This window comes from Lipotes vexillifer, unplaced genomic scaffold (genome assembly GCF_000442215.2).
Source record: "Lipotes vexillifer unplaced genomic scaffold, Lipotes_vexillifer_v1.1 scaffold6, whole genome shotgun sequence".
NCBI lineage: Eukaryota > Metazoa > Chordata > Mammalia > Artiodactyla > Lipotidae > Lipotes > Lipotes vexillifer.
In genome coordinates, this window is record NW_006799037.1 from 198,372 (window position 1) to 214,894 (window position 16,523).

General features: G+C 40.7%; 1 protein-coding gene across 1 annotated transcript in view; it reads left to right on the forward strand.

Moving 5' to 3' along the window:
• The first annotated feature begins 3,175 nt into the window (after window positions 1-3,175).
• Window positions 3,176-16,523, forward strand: part of WEE1 (WEE1 G2 checkpoint kinase) — a 37,446-nt gene continuing 24,098 nt past the window's right edge. Inside the window, exons 1-11 of the mRNA XM_007471426.1 lie at window positions 3,176-3,751; window positions 5,219-5,424; window positions 5,889-5,952; window positions 6,320-6,492; window positions 6,972-7,093; window positions 10,794-10,940; window positions 13,802-13,897; window positions 13,998-14,083; window positions 15,219-15,389; window positions 15,482-15,627; window positions 16,398-16,519. Coding sequence (XP_007471488.1) covers window positions 3,176-3,751; window positions 5,219-5,424; window positions 5,889-5,952; window positions 6,320-6,492; window positions 6,972-7,093; window positions 10,794-10,940; window positions 13,802-13,897; window positions 13,998-14,083; window positions 15,219-15,389; window positions 15,482-15,627; window positions 16,398-16,519 — 1,909 coding nt within the window. The remainder of the gene's footprint in view (window positions 3,752-5,218; window positions 5,425-5,888; window positions 5,953-6,319; window positions 6,493-6,971; window positions 7,094-10,793; window positions 10,941-13,801; window positions 13,898-13,997; window positions 14,084-15,218; window positions 15,390-15,481; window positions 15,628-16,397; window positions 16,520-16,523) is intronic.

Sequence of the window (16,523 nt, forward strand, 5' to 3'; positions counted from 1 at the left end):
TATGCCCTGGGCAGGTGGGCGTAACCTGTCTCTTAGTACAGTGAGTGCTGTACTCTGAGGAGCATGAAATTTTAAAAATCGGAACAATCATTTAGAATTTCAGTTAGGACATTGCTGCAGTTAAACCATAACACTGTGCCTGTTCTCAGCTGGAGGAGGCAGGGCCTGGGTTTCTTACTCATTTTGGCACTTTTGTTTTAAAGAACACTACATTTTAATTATTCCAGAAACATTAAGAACCTTTTTTGGGGCCAAGGCATATTGCTGGTTGCTGGAGCTCTAAAGAGGAATAAAAGTCGATCTCAGCGCTGGGTGGGAGAGAAGCCAGACAAGTAAACAAAGAGTGTTACATAGTCCATGCCCGGTGCAGTGGAAAGTCTGGAGCCGGGAATATCTATTTTCCATGGAAGTGGTGAAAGTCAAATGGTTCTTGCCCTGATTACTGTTTTTAACAATACTTAAAAAAAAAAATTCCTTCTTTCCCCCAGTAATTTTATACATTTGTTGGGAATTTACTTTTCCTATTCTGTGTGAGGACCTGGATGTGAACCAAGAACTCTTCCCTTCCCATCCGGAACCAGGCCCCTTTGCCCCAGCCAATTTCAAGAACCTCCTAGTTCAGGGAAGCAGAGAGGTGGAAAAGTTAAGAGGTGACAAAACCCAAAAAATGTTAGAAGATTGTTTACCTCCAGGAAGGGGACTTGGGCTGGAGGTTGCAGGGGTAAGTCGGAGACTTCTATACCATTTGAATTAATAATATATAGAGAAAAATAAACCAATCAACAAATATTTAAGTAAGGGCTCTATTATTCACTCAGAAGATATTGAGCACCTAAATCACATCGGAATACTGCAATAAACAAATGGAAAATGTCCCTATACTCAAGGACCTCATTTTCTAGAAGGGAATAGGAGTAAACAATCAACACACTTTGAAATAGATATAAGCCTGTAAAGGAAATAAAGCAGGGTGTTGTGAAAGAGTGAGGGGGGGGCAGCGTGAGCTTGCATGCGTAACGATAGAGGATATAGGATTCCTATATAGGAGAGGCTTAGGGGCAAAAACCTCGCTCTGGAGAGGTGTTTACTCAGCTTTAAAGTTTCTGTTTACCTAGGAAGCACACTATTTTTACATACAAGTCATGTTACAGATCAATAAAGAGTAGAAGTTTTCTAAAGTTATTTTTATTTACACTTCACATGAAATTGAGAAAATGTTAACTATCTGTATCAAAGAATTTATATTTCTCACTAGGAGAGAAGTGTTGGAGGGAGGGTGCTAAAAACCACTCCTTGGCTTTGGCCACGGATTATCAGAGAACACCTCTCTCTCTGATATATACAAAAGGGTTAAGCTCCAGTCTTCTGAGAGCTTAAAATTAAGTTTGGACTAACACACAAAAAAGACACATTTATACATCAGTTAGCAAATATTTGGAGAAGACGACTATTTACCCTTCACTGCTTCTTCAGTTATGTGATCTCAGGGAATTTCCCATGTGTTTCCATTGTTAAAAACCACCTTGAGTTTAACCTTTGAAAAGTGTTAGAACAACATATATGGTCAGGTGTTAATATCCATAAAGTGCCACAATAAGAAAAACAGACAAGAGAGATAAATGCAAATGGCCATTAAGCCCATGAAAACTGCCCAGTGATATGAATCAAAACAAAACTACAAACATTAAGTACCCACTGATGTCCAGAATTCACCAACGGTGTACTCTAATCCACCGCTTGTGAGAACGTAAATTTTTTTTTCTGGAAGGCAGTTTGGCAGTTTATATATACTTTGAGCCAGTAATTCTCACTTCTTTGAATGTATCCTAAAGGATAAAAAACAAAACACAGAGGAAAAACAACACGAGAAGGAACAATATTCATTACGGGGTTACAACTGAAAAATTGTCAGAAACTTCTGTGTGCGACAGTAAGGGACGGATTAAATCACAATTTGATGTAGTACTAGAGAAATTTTTTCTCAAGTTGCTTTGAAATTTGCAGCGAGCTGAGCCAATCTGTTTTGCCAACACTTGCCCACGTGCTGGCAAACAAATATAAACACCGTGGCCGCGTGGTGGGCACTTGGTTTTGTGCTTAGGGCCGAGTGTGGTGCTGCTTTATTTACTGTGGGCAAGTGGGGGGCGGGCGGTGGAGAGCGGGAACGGCAGAGGGGCCTGTGGCCTGCGGGCGCTCCCCTCGCGGCGGACACACCGGCCCCTAACAGACTCTCTGGGGGAAAACTGAGGCTCAGAGGTCGCCCCGCATCCAGTGACCTCGCCTCGAGAACTCGAGCGTCAGTCTTCCGGCTGACTTCGGTATTGGCCTAACCCATTTGCACACGGTCGCAAGGGCCCAGAGGCCGGAGGCACCATTCCCGACTCAGACCTAGACCCTGCAACCAGACTCCCCACAGCCACGCCCACTGAGCCCCAGGGCCCGGCACCAAAGGGATGCGGGACAGGAGGTCGGTCTCCCTGGGCAGCGCCCAAGGGCCACGGCGGTCCCCCGCTCCCCGCGACCCGCAGGGACCCCGAGGGCTCCCCCATCGCAAGTCCCGCTCCAGATTCCGGGGAGCCGGAGGGGCGGCGAGGAAGTCGTGTCCAGGCCGGCGCCCGGCTCGGCCTAGTCCAGTCCGCACCCTTCGCTCCTCCCAGAGCGCTGCCTCTGCTCCGCAGCCCGGCCCTGTTCGGGCGGCGGCGGACCCAGCTCCCAGCCATCCAGCTCGCTCATAGGACCGCGGCACCGCGCCCGCCCAGGCCTGGATCCGCGCGGAGCGGGGGGGCGGGGGCGGGGGGGGCGGGGCGGGGGCGGAGCCAGCGGGTTCGCGCCAAAATCGCGTAGTTGATCCCTCCCCCGCGGGCTACGTCGCGCCCTCCTTTTTTTTCAAACCCCGGGCTGGGCGGGGATTGGTGGACTGGGCACTCACGTGGTTAACGGTCGCGGGAAGCCGCGGAGCCCGAACTTGCTGCTGGACCTGCGGAGACCCCAGCCTCGGCGCCAGGGCCCCCCCGCCTCTGCAGAAGAGTCCGCGCCGCCGCCGCCGCCGCCGCCGCGCAGCCGCGGCCACCAGGCGCGCCCAGTCGCACGTGGCGGACCCGCCCCCTGGGCCGGCCTTGCCCTGGACTCCGCGGGCCCAGCTTCTCCGGTCCTCCGCCCCGGCCCCGTGGGCGCGATGAGCTTCCTGAGCCGCCAGCAGCCGCCGCCGCCCCTCCGCGCCGGGGCCTCGTGCACCTTGCGGCAGAAGCTGATCTTCTCGCCCAGCAGCGACTGTGAGGAGGAGGAGGAGGAAGAGGAGGAGGAAGGCAGCGGCCACAGCACCGGGGAGGACTCGGCCTTTCAGGAGCCTGACTCGCCGCTACCGCCCGCGCGGAGCCCCACAGAGCCCGGGCCCGAGCGCCGCCGCTCACCCGGCCCGGCCCCCGGCAGCCCCGGAGAGCTGGAGGAGGACATGCTGCTGCGGGGCGCCTGCCCGGGCGCGAACGCGGCGGGCGGCGGGGCCGAGGGCGACTCGTGGGAGGAAGAGGGCTTCGGCTCCTCGTCGCCGGTCAAGTCGCCTGCGGCCGCTTACTTTCTGGGCAGCTCGTTCTCGCCTGTGCGCTGCGGCGGCCCGGGGGATGCGTCCCCGCGGGGCTGCGGGGCGCGCGGGGCTGGCGAGGGCCCCTGCTCGCCGCTGCCCGACCACCCGGGCACCCCGCCCCACAAGACCTTCCGCAAGCTGCGGCTCTTCGACACGCCGCACACCCCCAAGGTGAGAGGACGCAGCTGCTGGGGCGCCCCGAGCCCGCGCCGGCCTAGCCTTTTAAAAAGGCAGTGGCGCCGGGAGCCGAGCGCGGCTCTGCCCGGGTTCGGTTACATAACCGCCGGGCCGCACCCGCGCTCGCTCTTCGGCGCCGCAACTAAAAAGTTGGCAGCCCCTCTTTTGGGCCCTGCCCAGAAGTTGTCCGTTAAGATTATGTAACTGAACAATTGGCCTCGTCTGGAACTTTTTCATCTTTCAAAGGGGCTGATCGGCGCCGTCCAGGTGGCTGACGATTTAACGCCCGCCGAGTCGGGGCCTCCCCGAGCGTGGCAGCGGGGAGTGTGGCACCGATAACGTGGTTTGAAATGATGCTCGAGTGGTTCTGGCCCGACCACCTGACACTCCCGAGCGCCGCAGCCATCAGGTGCCTTTTAAACGCAGTGTTCTGTCTTGTAATTTGGGCGGCGCACGCAGGAGTTCGGTTAAAAAAAAAAATTCATGCGCTTATCGTTTCGTATCAGGTGGCCTTATGGGGGAAAGTTTGAGATACGGAGGGAGACTGCGCTTCGACTTGGGAGAAAAGGCTGGCCTTCAAACATTTACAGTCTTAAAAAGATTCGTAAATAACTCAGGGGTAGCGTTTAAGCCTCTTTCCGGACAGAATATTTATTGGGTAAGCATTTGTTTACACCTTGGGTTTGCAGTTCCCAAGTTTGGTCAGCCTAAGTGTCAGGATTAGGAACGTCCAACTGTTAAAAACCAGCATTGGTGTTGTTGCCTGGACCCTCAGGCTTTCCTATACCGTTGATAAGGTATCTTAAAGAAGTAGGTGTTCAGCACCTGTTTGCTGAATGGCTAGTGAGTAAGCAGATGACCACTTCTAGAACTTTAGAAGTAACACAAGATTTTAAAACGGACACTTCCCGAAATTAAGACAGGTGCCGCATTTATAAGATTAATGCAGGAAATGCACCTTTTTAAGTGAGTCAGTTTCAGTACCGTTACTAGTCATAAACCTCAGGAAGATGTGTGCTTTTGTGCTCTACTGTTTGCTAGCCGACTTGCCCACGGCAAGATCCCTCTGGAAGTGAGGGGAGGAGTCCTACGGAGGAGGCTTTCAAAGCCCTACTTGGATGGGGGAGGGGAACTTTTATGGGGCTCCCTGACTGCTTTCCACTTTTAGATGGATTGAAAGGTTTTGTTAACTTTTATCCTCTAGAATGAACTTAATTTTAGTTTGCATTTATATTCTTTTTAGGGTTAGAGACCTTATTGTACTTGGCCTTTTCAGAAAAGGTGGTTAGTATCCAGCTTCAGGCTCCTAAGTTAACCACTGTTTATTTTGCTTGAAAGATAACAAAGGCTTGTGTGTTGCTTTGACCTACACATTCAGCCTCGTGAAAGCCTTGTTGAAAGTTAGGTTGAGAAGGCCAGCTATAGCACTTGGATCCTAAACAATTTTTTTCCCCCTCCTAGAGTTTGCTCTCCAAAGCTCGAGGAATCGATTCCAGTTCTGTTAAACTCCGAGGTGGTTCTCTATTCATGGATACAGAAAAGTCAGGAAAAAGGGAATTTGACATACGACAGACTCCTCAAGTGAATATTAATCCTTTTACTCCGGATTCTGTGTTACTTCATTCCTCAGGACAGTGTCGTAGAAGAAAGAGAACATACTGGAATGAGTAAGTTATTTATTATTCAACAGTTTGGTTCCCTAACCACCCAAGATTTGTTTGGTATACTTATTAAAATTTAGTTTCAACTGAATGACATGGAAGTTTATGCACTGAGAATTTTCTCCATTATTAGCAATTCTCAATAATCACCTGTGGAAAAGAGTAGTATGGGAAAGGAAGGAATAAAAAGCCTAGATAGTAGGAAATCTACTGGTGTCAAAATGAGACAGGCAGAGAAGGTTGATTTCCAAAGGCTTTAATTTTGATATGTGTGGTGGTGTTGGTGTGTATCTAAGCAAGAACAATATTTCCATCAGTTGAACTGTATCTTGTCATTACAAAATTAAATGCTTTATTTTCTTTTTTCATTCATTAAATTTTCATTTTGTTATATACCTGTCAGAAAAAGTTTTGGATCTCTAGTTGATGTATCTGTCAGATATGTTGATGGAAAAAATAATATTTTTCAGTTCCTGTGGTGAAGACATGGAAGCCAGTGATTATGAGTTTGAAGATGAAACAAGACCTGCTAAAGTAAATAGCTTTTGATTTTATTGTTTTTGAAATTTGATTTTCTACATCTTAACAAGCTACCACATATACATGTTAAATAAGCCACATATGCAAGCTACCATATATGCATGTTAAAACATAAGATATAATTTTTAGGGAGGAGTCAAGATGGTGGAATAGGAGGATGCGGAATTTGTCACTCCTCACAAGTTCATCAAAAACACATCTACAAATGGAACAATTCCCACAGAGCACCTGCAAAACATAAGATATAATTTCAAAATTTCACACATAGTCCTATCACCATAGTAAAACAACCATTTTCATACCTTTGTATTATATATATATATATATATATATATATATATGGATACACTTTTTATTACAGAGAATTACAATTACTGAAAGCAATATGAAGTCACGGTATACAACAGAATTTCATGAGCTAGAGAAGATTGGCTCTGGAGAATTTGGTTCTGTGTTTAAATGTGTGAAGAGGCTGGATGGATGCATTTATGCCATAAAGCGATCAAAAAAGCCATTGGCTGGCTCTGTTGATGAGTATGTATTAAAGATTTTGTCATCTTTTGTTCAGTATGATGTTACAAATGTTAAGGTTTTAGGTGGTCAGTCATTGAATTTAATTCTCTAACGTTTGAGAAGTTGTAATGATTTAATCAGATCCATTTCATTTTGTGCCATTAGTTCTTACTGGACTTGGAAGAATAATATAAGGGGTCTGATCTTGGAGCCTAACTTAAATTTCTTATTTCTAGTAGCATCCATGAATTCATAGTAAAGTGGAGTTTCATCTTTTCTGAATTCTAGGGCCAGCAAGCTTCCTTCTTTCTAACATTCTTTAATGGAAGTCTTTGGAAAAATCTGGTACAGAGTTTTAACTCCCTCTCTTTCAAGCAAGTTGTCCTTCAGCATAATGATAGATCCAGAAGTCAAGATTCTTTTATGAACTTTCAGATAAATTAACTCAGTTCAGGCTTGAATAAAAATGATTTACCATTCTCTTAATCTCAAACTTCTAGGCAGAACGCTTTGAGAGAAGTATATGCTCATGCAGTGCTTGGACAACATTCTCATGTAGTTCGATATTTCTCTGCATGGGCAGAAGATGACCATATGCTTATACAGAATGAATATTGTAACGGTGAGTAATATAATGGTTCCCCTGTAAACTCATGAGCTCAAGAAAATGAACACCAAGGAGATACTTCTTTTTATCTAAAGTCTTGCTCTAATTCTGTATATCTTTTATCTCTTGTAAATTCAAAGATCAGAAGCCTGATATTTGAATTCCAACATGAATTTCAAGTGCAAGTAATTCTTACGTGGAAGTTAATATTGAAAACCTTGTTCTTGCTACCTGGATTGTAGAACCGTGCATATTATTTGTATGCCTGCTACTCAAATTAAACTGATTTTCTTGAGAGGACAGCAGGCTTGCCATATATATTTTGGTATCCCTAGCACTTAGCATAGTGTGTGTGGGGGATATAGTAGTTAATAATCCAGGCTCCCTGCATCTAGCCTTCCCTTTCCATTTCATTTTATGTGCTGCTGAAACTGATATTGGTTACTCATAAAATGACAGTGACTCTCCATTGATATAAATTTAGCCATTTGTTGAATCTTGCTCCCCCTTCCATCTATCCAACCTAGTTTACCACTAAAATCCACTGAGATGTTTCTGTAAAGTAAGAGTTATGCTCTTTTAGTTCCCTAGTTGTGCCTCCCTCCCTCCTTCCCCCGCTAAAACAAGCATTTATAGAGGTTTAACTTTGGACCTTTGTATAGCTTTGAATTTCATCAGGTCCTTCAGCAATCAACGTGTGTCCTTCCTTTTTTTTTTTTTGTCCTTCCTTTTTTATTAAAGCTTTACCAGAGTCCTGGCCTCACTTCTGATTCTTACAGACAGCTGTTATTAAATACCTAAGTCTTTATATATGATGGATTTTTATTTCTGTATATCTTCGGTGAATATTAGAGAATTTAGAATTTAATGAACAGTCGAATAGCAAAGATTATTTTTGTTGATTCTCATTTTTTCTTAAGACCAGCCATTTCATAGCTTGTGAATAAATAAGTGGTATAGGTAGTAGATTCAGGTTTTCTGTATTTGAAAACAATGAACAAAACAGAAGTAAAAGACTCATTTCTCATACCTGATTTCTCAGAGTTGTCATTTTAATCCCCACACTTGAAAGAATAAGGGCTCAGTATACAGCATTGATGCTGTTTTGTTTCATACATCTCTTGAAATGTTTCTCTTCATACCATCAAAACATTTTTGAAGCTATCGCCCATGGCCTTGTGTTTCTTAACCTCCATTTTTTAGTAACTGCATTTCATAATAGTACAACTTTACCGTAATAGCTTCTCCCCTCCATATTTGCTAGATGCTGTCTCCTTTTAGTTTCTTTCTGCCTCTCACCTTGTTGGATGTGGCTGGCTCTCTTAAGTCTTTCAGCCACAGTCCAGATACATGGTTATGTCATTCAGATGATTTTGAGAAAACTCTTGGGCCTGGGAGTTGGGAGGGAATGAGCCATCTTGCTAACACTCTCAGATTACAGAGACCTTGTCCTGTAATAAAGTTAGATTATAAAATAATCTTTTGAAATAGTTTATTATTTTGGAGCATTGTAAAACACTTAAGGAATATGGATCTTTAAAAAACAAATAGACCTCTGTAAAGTAGGACTGCCTCTTTGTATGGTTGTTTATTTTGCTTAGATGAAAGACAGTGAGGCTATCTAGATACATTTGTGAGCTCTTCTTTTGTTTCCCTTTTCCACCATTCTCTCCACATAAACCCTTGAATGTCCTAATAGGCCTGGTCTTTATATCCTTTTCTACAGTTTCACAGGGAAGGATTCTGTTGTCATTCATTTGTTGTGTTGATTAACTGATATCCTTTATCTTAACTGAATTTCCTTATTGTCTGAAACATCGTTTGCATTTTGAGCCTTTTTTCTTGGTTTGGTGATAGACTGAATTTCTACTCTTGATAAACAGGTGTAGAAAAATGTTGATCGATAGGGGAGGAGAACCTGAAATATCAGATCCGTCGTTTGCTTTTCTCACCTCTTGCCCTTTCAGCAACAAGATAGAAGGAACTGGCCTAGCTGTAGTTGCTAGACCCACTAGAAAGCAGCCATGTTATTTCTTGGTAAACTTGATCTAGGACTCCAAGCTCATCTGTCTGACAGGCTTCTTGACCTGCTCCTTCCTAGACCCCTCTTCTTCCTGCAGTTCAAGATTTGTTCAAGTTAAGTTCAGAAAACATACTTAATCCTAAGTGTGTGATTTATTTATTTTTTTTAAACACATTTGACGTTTTGTTATTCAGTCTTGTTCAAATTATAGGACCTCCTTTTCTGAGTAGTATATCATTGACCTAGATTTTATTACCTTGGTTCTGATTTTATTATTCCCAACTAAGCTTTAAACGGAAGTGGTTTATTTATTTATTACAATAACTCCTCGTTTCCTCTGAGACAGACTATAAACAAAGTTTTTAAGTATAAAGTTTTTTAAAGTATAAACAAATTAGCTAATTGGTTTGACTGATTCTATAAAAGTAGGTTATGTTCTTATTCATAGTAAGGGTAGTATAAATTAAAACGATACTAAGATACTGTTTTTTTTTTTTTTTTATCTTTCTGTTTTTGTTTTTGTTTTTTGCGTACGTGGGCCTCTCACGGTTGTGGCCTCTCCCGTTGTGGAGCACAGGCTCTGGACGCGCAGGCTCAGCAGCCATGGCTCACGGGCCCAGCCGCTCCGCGGCATGTGGGATCTTCCCAGACCGGGGCACGAACCCGTGTCCCCTGCATTGGCAGGCGCACTCTCAACCACTGCGCCACCAGGGAAGCCCTAAGATACTGTTTTTTACTTACAAAATTTTTAGACTCTGTTGTTAAGTGTGTAGGAAAATAGGTATTCTCACACATTAAACATGGGAGTATGAGTTGGAACAGCCTTCTCTAAGGGGCACTCTATGTGTGTGTGTTATTGCCCCAGATTTATCTTCCAAATCCCCAGATTTACATAAGCTTATGCTAGCAGAATTTAAGTATTAGCCATTTTGAAATCAGAAACTAAGTGTACTGTTATTTTATGTGAGTTTTCAGAGGCAATCAGATCTTGGCACTGATGGTGTGAATACCAACTCTAAGCTCTTTTGCAGGATAAACAGAAATGGCCCTCTCAGCTACAGAAATTTATTCTATATGTAATAAAACACTGTCTCCCACACACACTATGCATGTGTGTATTATATTGTACATACCGTTTGACCCAGCAGTTTGTTTGTAGGAGATATACTAAATATGTGTGAAATGACCAATGTACGAAGTTATTCCTGCGACCACAGTATGTAGTATTAAGGCTTGGAAATTATTTCTAAATGTCCATCAATTAGGGGATTGGTTAGTGCATTACCTTTCAATTATACAGTGGAATTCTGTAGACACAAGAAAGAAAGGGGTAGTTTTGTATATTGGTAGAGAATGATCTTCAAGATAATGAAAATATGTTTTCGCTTGTGTAAAAAGGAGTTGAAAAGAATACGTAAGAAACTGATAACATTGATTTGCTCTGGGAAAGTGAACCAGGTGCATTGCTGAAGTATGTATTCATAAGACAGAGACTTTACATTGTACTTTGTACCCATGTGAGTGTATTACCTACTGAAAGAACAAATAAAATTTTGATTTCACAAACAGGTTGAAGAGAATAGGTCCTATATAAAATGTCACTTTCTTGGTTGCATGTGGTCATACAGTAAAGATGGAAGAAAAATAATATTTCAGGAAGAAGAAAATTCTAGTTTTTCTTGTGTTTGTTAGGTGGAAGTTTAGCTGATGCCATAAGTGAAAACTACAGAAGCATGAGTTACTTTACAGAAGCAGAGTTGAAGGATCTCCTTTTGCAAGTTGGCCGGGGCTTGAGGTATATTCATTCAATGTCTTTGGTTCACATGGATATAAAGCCTAGTAAGTATTATAGATCCTCTGACCTGTGATTTTTAGGGTTATAGAGAATAAATGATTTCATTAAAATAACATGGGAACATAAACATCTTACTTCGTTTTTTCATTGTTAGTTTTAAAAGATTTTTGACCCACTTATTAGTATTGTTTTATTTCCCATCACCTCTTCCCTTGTTATCCCAAATTTGAAATAACAAACTCACTTTTACTAAAAGTTAAAAAAAAAATGTGCTGCATCTTATGGGAACCATATAGTCTCGGAGTGGGACTTTGGGGAGACTAAAAGAACCTGTGTTTAAAGCCCGTCTCTTGTACTAGGCTATAGACCATAATTTTAAATTAATGCTGGTGCCACTAACATGGTTATTAGAATAAAATGATAAATTTGAAAACATAGGTGCTACAAACCTGGAGGTATTTCTAGTCTGTAAAAGAAATAATAAAATTGTCACTGTATGACCCAGAAAACAAAATGATAGATGTATTGTGATTATAAATGTATTTAAAGTGTAGCAGATAAATAAGCACTGGAGAGTTTAGGAACATAGTGGTTTTATTTTTTTTTCTCTTTACCGTTAGATCATTTTCAGCTAAAAAATTGATTTTTATATATAAATGGCTGTAGTAGATCGACCATACTATGGCTCAGAACAACCTCATAGTATTCTTTCAAAGACTTATGAGGTTTCAAACTGAAGGTGCAGTGGTACGAATCAAGGTGTAGGCCTACATAATTTTATGTTAAACTGAAACAAAATTGTATTACAGAAGTAGTAATTAGTACATTATAGAATATTTTAAAATATAGACAAGCTGGACAAAAAAAATTAAATCCTCATTCTTCTATTAATCTTTGGAACTACAGTTATAATGTCAGTGCTGCTAACAGGGTTATTAGAATAAACTGAGCTGTGAAGATGCTTTGAAAACTTATGTGCTGTACAAACATGGTGGTATTTCTGGCCTGTAGAATGCCATCAAAATGTTACTGTTTTATTCAGGGAAAAAAAAGGTACATGCGTTTAGATTATCTTGCATTAAAAAAAGTATGCAGGGCTTCCCTGGTGGCGCAGTGGTTGAGAGTCCACCTGCCGATGCAGGGGACACGGGTTCGTGCCCCGGTCTGGGAAGATCCCACATGCTGCGGAGTGGCTGGGCCCGTGAGCCATGGCTGCTGAGCCTGCACGTCCGGAGCCTGTGCTCTGCAGCGGGAGAGTTCAGAATCCAGTTGTTACAAAAAAAAAAAAAAAAAAAAAAAAAAAAAAGTATGCAGGTGAATCCTACACTAACATTTTAGTGCAAATCCCTCTCATTTAATCAAAAATAACATCATAATGTACATACTGTTTTATAACTTTTTTTGTTTTTCTGTGGTACGCGGGCCTCTCACTGTTGTGGCCTCTCCCGTTGCGGAGCACAGGCTCCGGACTTGTAGGCTCAGCAGCCATGGCTCACGGGCCCAGCCGCTCCGCAGCATGTGGGATCCTCCCGGACCGGGGCACGAACCAGTGTCTCCTGCATCGGCAGGCGGACTCTCAACCACTGCGCCACCAGGGAAGCCCCATAACTTTTTTTTTAAGACAACTGTCTCTACCTTTCCATTTCAGTAAATTTTTATCTCATCTAGTAGCCAGATCATATTAAAATTTTTCCTAGTTGACCAAAGTCCTTAACAGTTGATTCGTCCAAACTCATTTCCATTTTATGACCATGCATTACACCAAGTTAAATCCATTTTTCTTTTTTAGGTTTTACCCTTCCCCTACTTAAATAATAAAAATAATACAGACCTTGTCTTGCAAGATTTCCTTTCTTCTGGGTTTGACTGGTTGCTTCCTAGTGTATTCCTTTCTCTGTCCTATAAATTAGAAGTTATAACTAAAAGGTTGATGGATTTAAGTTAAACATTGTAGGCTAGGTGTTTTTAAGTTGAATTTAATGAGGTTTTTTTTTTTTTCTTTTTTAATCTATGGAAATACGTGTGATTCACGGGAATTTAAATCATTTTGCACAACTTAGTTATATGAATTATGTGAAGAATTTTTGTACATTAACTTGCTAAATGTTTATTTTCAAAAAGGAAAAACTATATTTGAACTGATGGCAGTTAATGTGGATCAGTAAGGTTTGCCCATACTCACTCATAGCTTGTATTAAATGTCAGACAAACATAGTGGATGCTTATATTACAAGTACAAAAGTTGAAAATATTAAGGTTTATGAAGTTTTAAATTTACAAATATCACCATAAAATAAGTTGTCCTGTAAATAAAGCAAAATTGGAAAGATGACTCTAGTGAATGTAACATTTATAAATTCTATACTATATTGATAAAACTACTAAAATAAAATCTGCCACTAAAACTTATGTTAATCATGAGCTTACCTGAATTAGAAAAAAAAAATGTGTACAGCAGAAATAGTGAACCACAGAACCTCATTGGGATGTAGATGCTGTATGGTCAGCCAAACTCAATAGCTACATGACTTATTCTTTTCACACCAGCCTTGTAGCATTACATTAAAATTTGTTCTTTGGCAGCATCACAAATTAGTATGTTAATTGCATTTTGTATTATTTCTAAGTAAGTAAAACTGCTGAAGATCAGTGTGTAGGTGACAAGGGTCTAATGCAGTGGTTTCCAAGTGTTCAAGGAGCAGTGCTAGGCCAGAAAATATATTCCTAGAAAATATAGTCCCAGTTCTTGTCCCCTGAGATTTTCATTCTCACTGGGTTTGGGGTAGAACACATAAGAATTTATATATTTAAAAGCTTTCTGGTTGATTCTGTTATATGACTTGTTTGTGAACTTTGGTTTAACTGTTAACTGTTAGTATGGCTTACCTAAATAACTGTTTGACAGGTAATATTTTCATATCTCGAACTTCAATCCCAAATGCTGCCTCTGAAGAAGGAGATGAAGATGACTGGGTGTCCAACAAAGTTATGTTTAAAATAGGTAAGAAAGAAAAATAACAAGATTATTATATTTCCTCAAAATAAAGAGGGAGAGGCTGGTTTGTTTTAATTCTTGACTGTATTTTTTTCAATACTTCTAGGTGACCTTGGGCATGTAACAAGAATCTCTAGTCCACAAGTTGAAGAGGGTGATAGCCGTTTTCTTGCAAATGAAGTTTTGCAGGAGGTAGTTTTTCTCCTTTAAGCCATTTGCTTTGTAACACTTATCAGTTTCTAGAAAATTATAAATGCAGATGTACTGAAATCTTAAGCTAATAACTTGTAGAAAGGTAATACAAAATAGAAAGTGTAAACTGTTCGCTGTGGACATATTTAATCTAGCGAAAGTCAGTAAAGGCAAAGATTTATCATATTCAGCAGTGGTGGAGTTGCAGTAAAAGAGAAATTTCCATACACTACTGGTGGAACTTTAAAATGGCATTGCCTTTTTGGGGATCAAAGTGTTAGTATTGGGACTTCCCTGGCAGTCCAGTGGTTAAGACTTCGCCTTCCAATGCAGGGGGTGCGGGTTTGATCCACTGTCAAGGAGCTAAGATCCCACATGCCTCGCAAAACGTAAAACAGGAGCAATATTGTAACAAATTCAGTAAAGACTTTAAAAATTGTCCGCATCAAAAAAATCTTTAAAAAAAAAAAGTTAGTATCTTTCAACATTTTAAAATCATGTACCCTTTGACCCAGAATTTCCATTTCTAGGAGTCTCTCCTTCAGAGATAGTCATATACAAGTAAATTGAGAACGATGTAAATATGTGTTTAGCAGTAAGGGAAAGATTAAGTAAATTATGGCAAACAGTTAATAGTGCTATTTCAAAAAGTGTTGCAAAATATTTCTTGATAAGAGTTTTGAATGAAAATAGAACAAGTAGAACAAATGAAGTGTATGATTCCATTGTTCTTTTTATATGTATATTTGTGTTTTATATGTATATGCATATTTCTGACTTGTTGATATATGTATGTTTTGTATTTTCATATGAATGCCCCCAGGGGGATAGGAGTTTCTTCTGAGAGTTGAGTTGGGCTAGTGATAAAGAAGAGGCCTTTTAGAAATGCCTAAATACTTTTAGAAATGTATTCACTTTTCCACTCCAGAGTGTATATTATATTATCATTAAAAAAAATAATAATCTCCCCAAATTTAGCTTGTTCTCTGAATAGGTCCTAAACTTAAATGTGGCATTGGACATTTTAATTTTGTTTTATTTCTCACCCAAATCATCATTGAGGTGTAATCTTACTTTATTTTGGCCATTTTTATATTCCCTTAAGTTTCTTTTTCTTTTTTTTTTAATTTTACAGAACTATACTCATCTACCAAAGGCGGATATCTTTGCCCTTGCCCTCACAGTGGTATGTGCTGCTGGTGCTGAGCCTCTTCCCAGAAATGGAGACCAATGGCATGAAATCAGAGAGGGTAGATTACCTCGGATTCCACAAGTGCTTTCCCAAGAATTTACAGAGTTGCTAAAAGTGAGCATTTTATATATGAGGCACTTTATTGACATGATTCAATATTTTATTAAATTGCATGTCTTTACATTAATTTTACTTCTCTTTTTAAGGTTATGATTCATCCAGATCCAGAGAGAAGACCTTCAGCAATGGCACTGGTAAAGCATTCAGTATTGCTCTCTGCTTCTAGGAAGAGTGCAGAACAATTACGAATAGAACTGAATGCTGAAAAGTTCAAAAATTCACTTTTGCAGAAGTAAGTGATGGGGTTTTTATTTGTTTTGTTTTTACTTTCTCATTTTTATTCTCAAATTTTAATGAGAGATGATTTAGGCTTTCCATCAGTGAGGAATATAGTGGCTTGGCATGTTATATGGTTAAAGATTGGGGATTTCTGCTTTACATTGGTGTTTGCCCTATAAATTTGTGTTGTTTCTAAAGTTTGAAATTATGGACTTAAAAATTTTTTAAACTTGCATATATTTGCAGTGGTGATAATCCCCAAGCCCCAAACTGTCACAAAAACTAAAATGAGCAGGTATCAGTTTTTTCCCTCCACACACTCAACATAAACTAACATTTTCCTTGAAATGTTCTATTCTACTTATTTATATGAAAGGATGAAATAAATATCGATTAGGTTAGTAGATGATTCTCATATTTGCTCTGAATGACCTTTGACATTTTTGAAAACTGGTTGGAATGATCATTCTGATTCATTTGCTTTATTGCTGCCATTTTGATTCTAACCTAATAAAACTGACTTGAAATATTTAAAGGTTCCTTTGCCATTAGTTTGATAGCCATCATAGTTCATATAAAGAGGAAGTAGAATTTTCCTTTTGTCTGTATTATGTAAAGAGATTTTCACAATATTGTATTTTTTCTTTCCTCAGTTGCATGAGTAATGATATCATGCAAAAGATCTTCCAACTGATAATGTAGTTTGTATTTGGCCTCTTAGGATCCCTTCCTAGGATTAATACAGTAGGTGAAAAGTCTTGTTTCCTATTTTTACGTTGTTAGAGAACTCAAGAAAGCCCAGATGGCAAAAGCTGCGGCTGAGGAAAGAGCACTCTTCACTGACCGGATGGCCACAAGGTCCACCACCCAGAGTAATAGAACATCTCGACTTATTGGAAAGAAAATGAA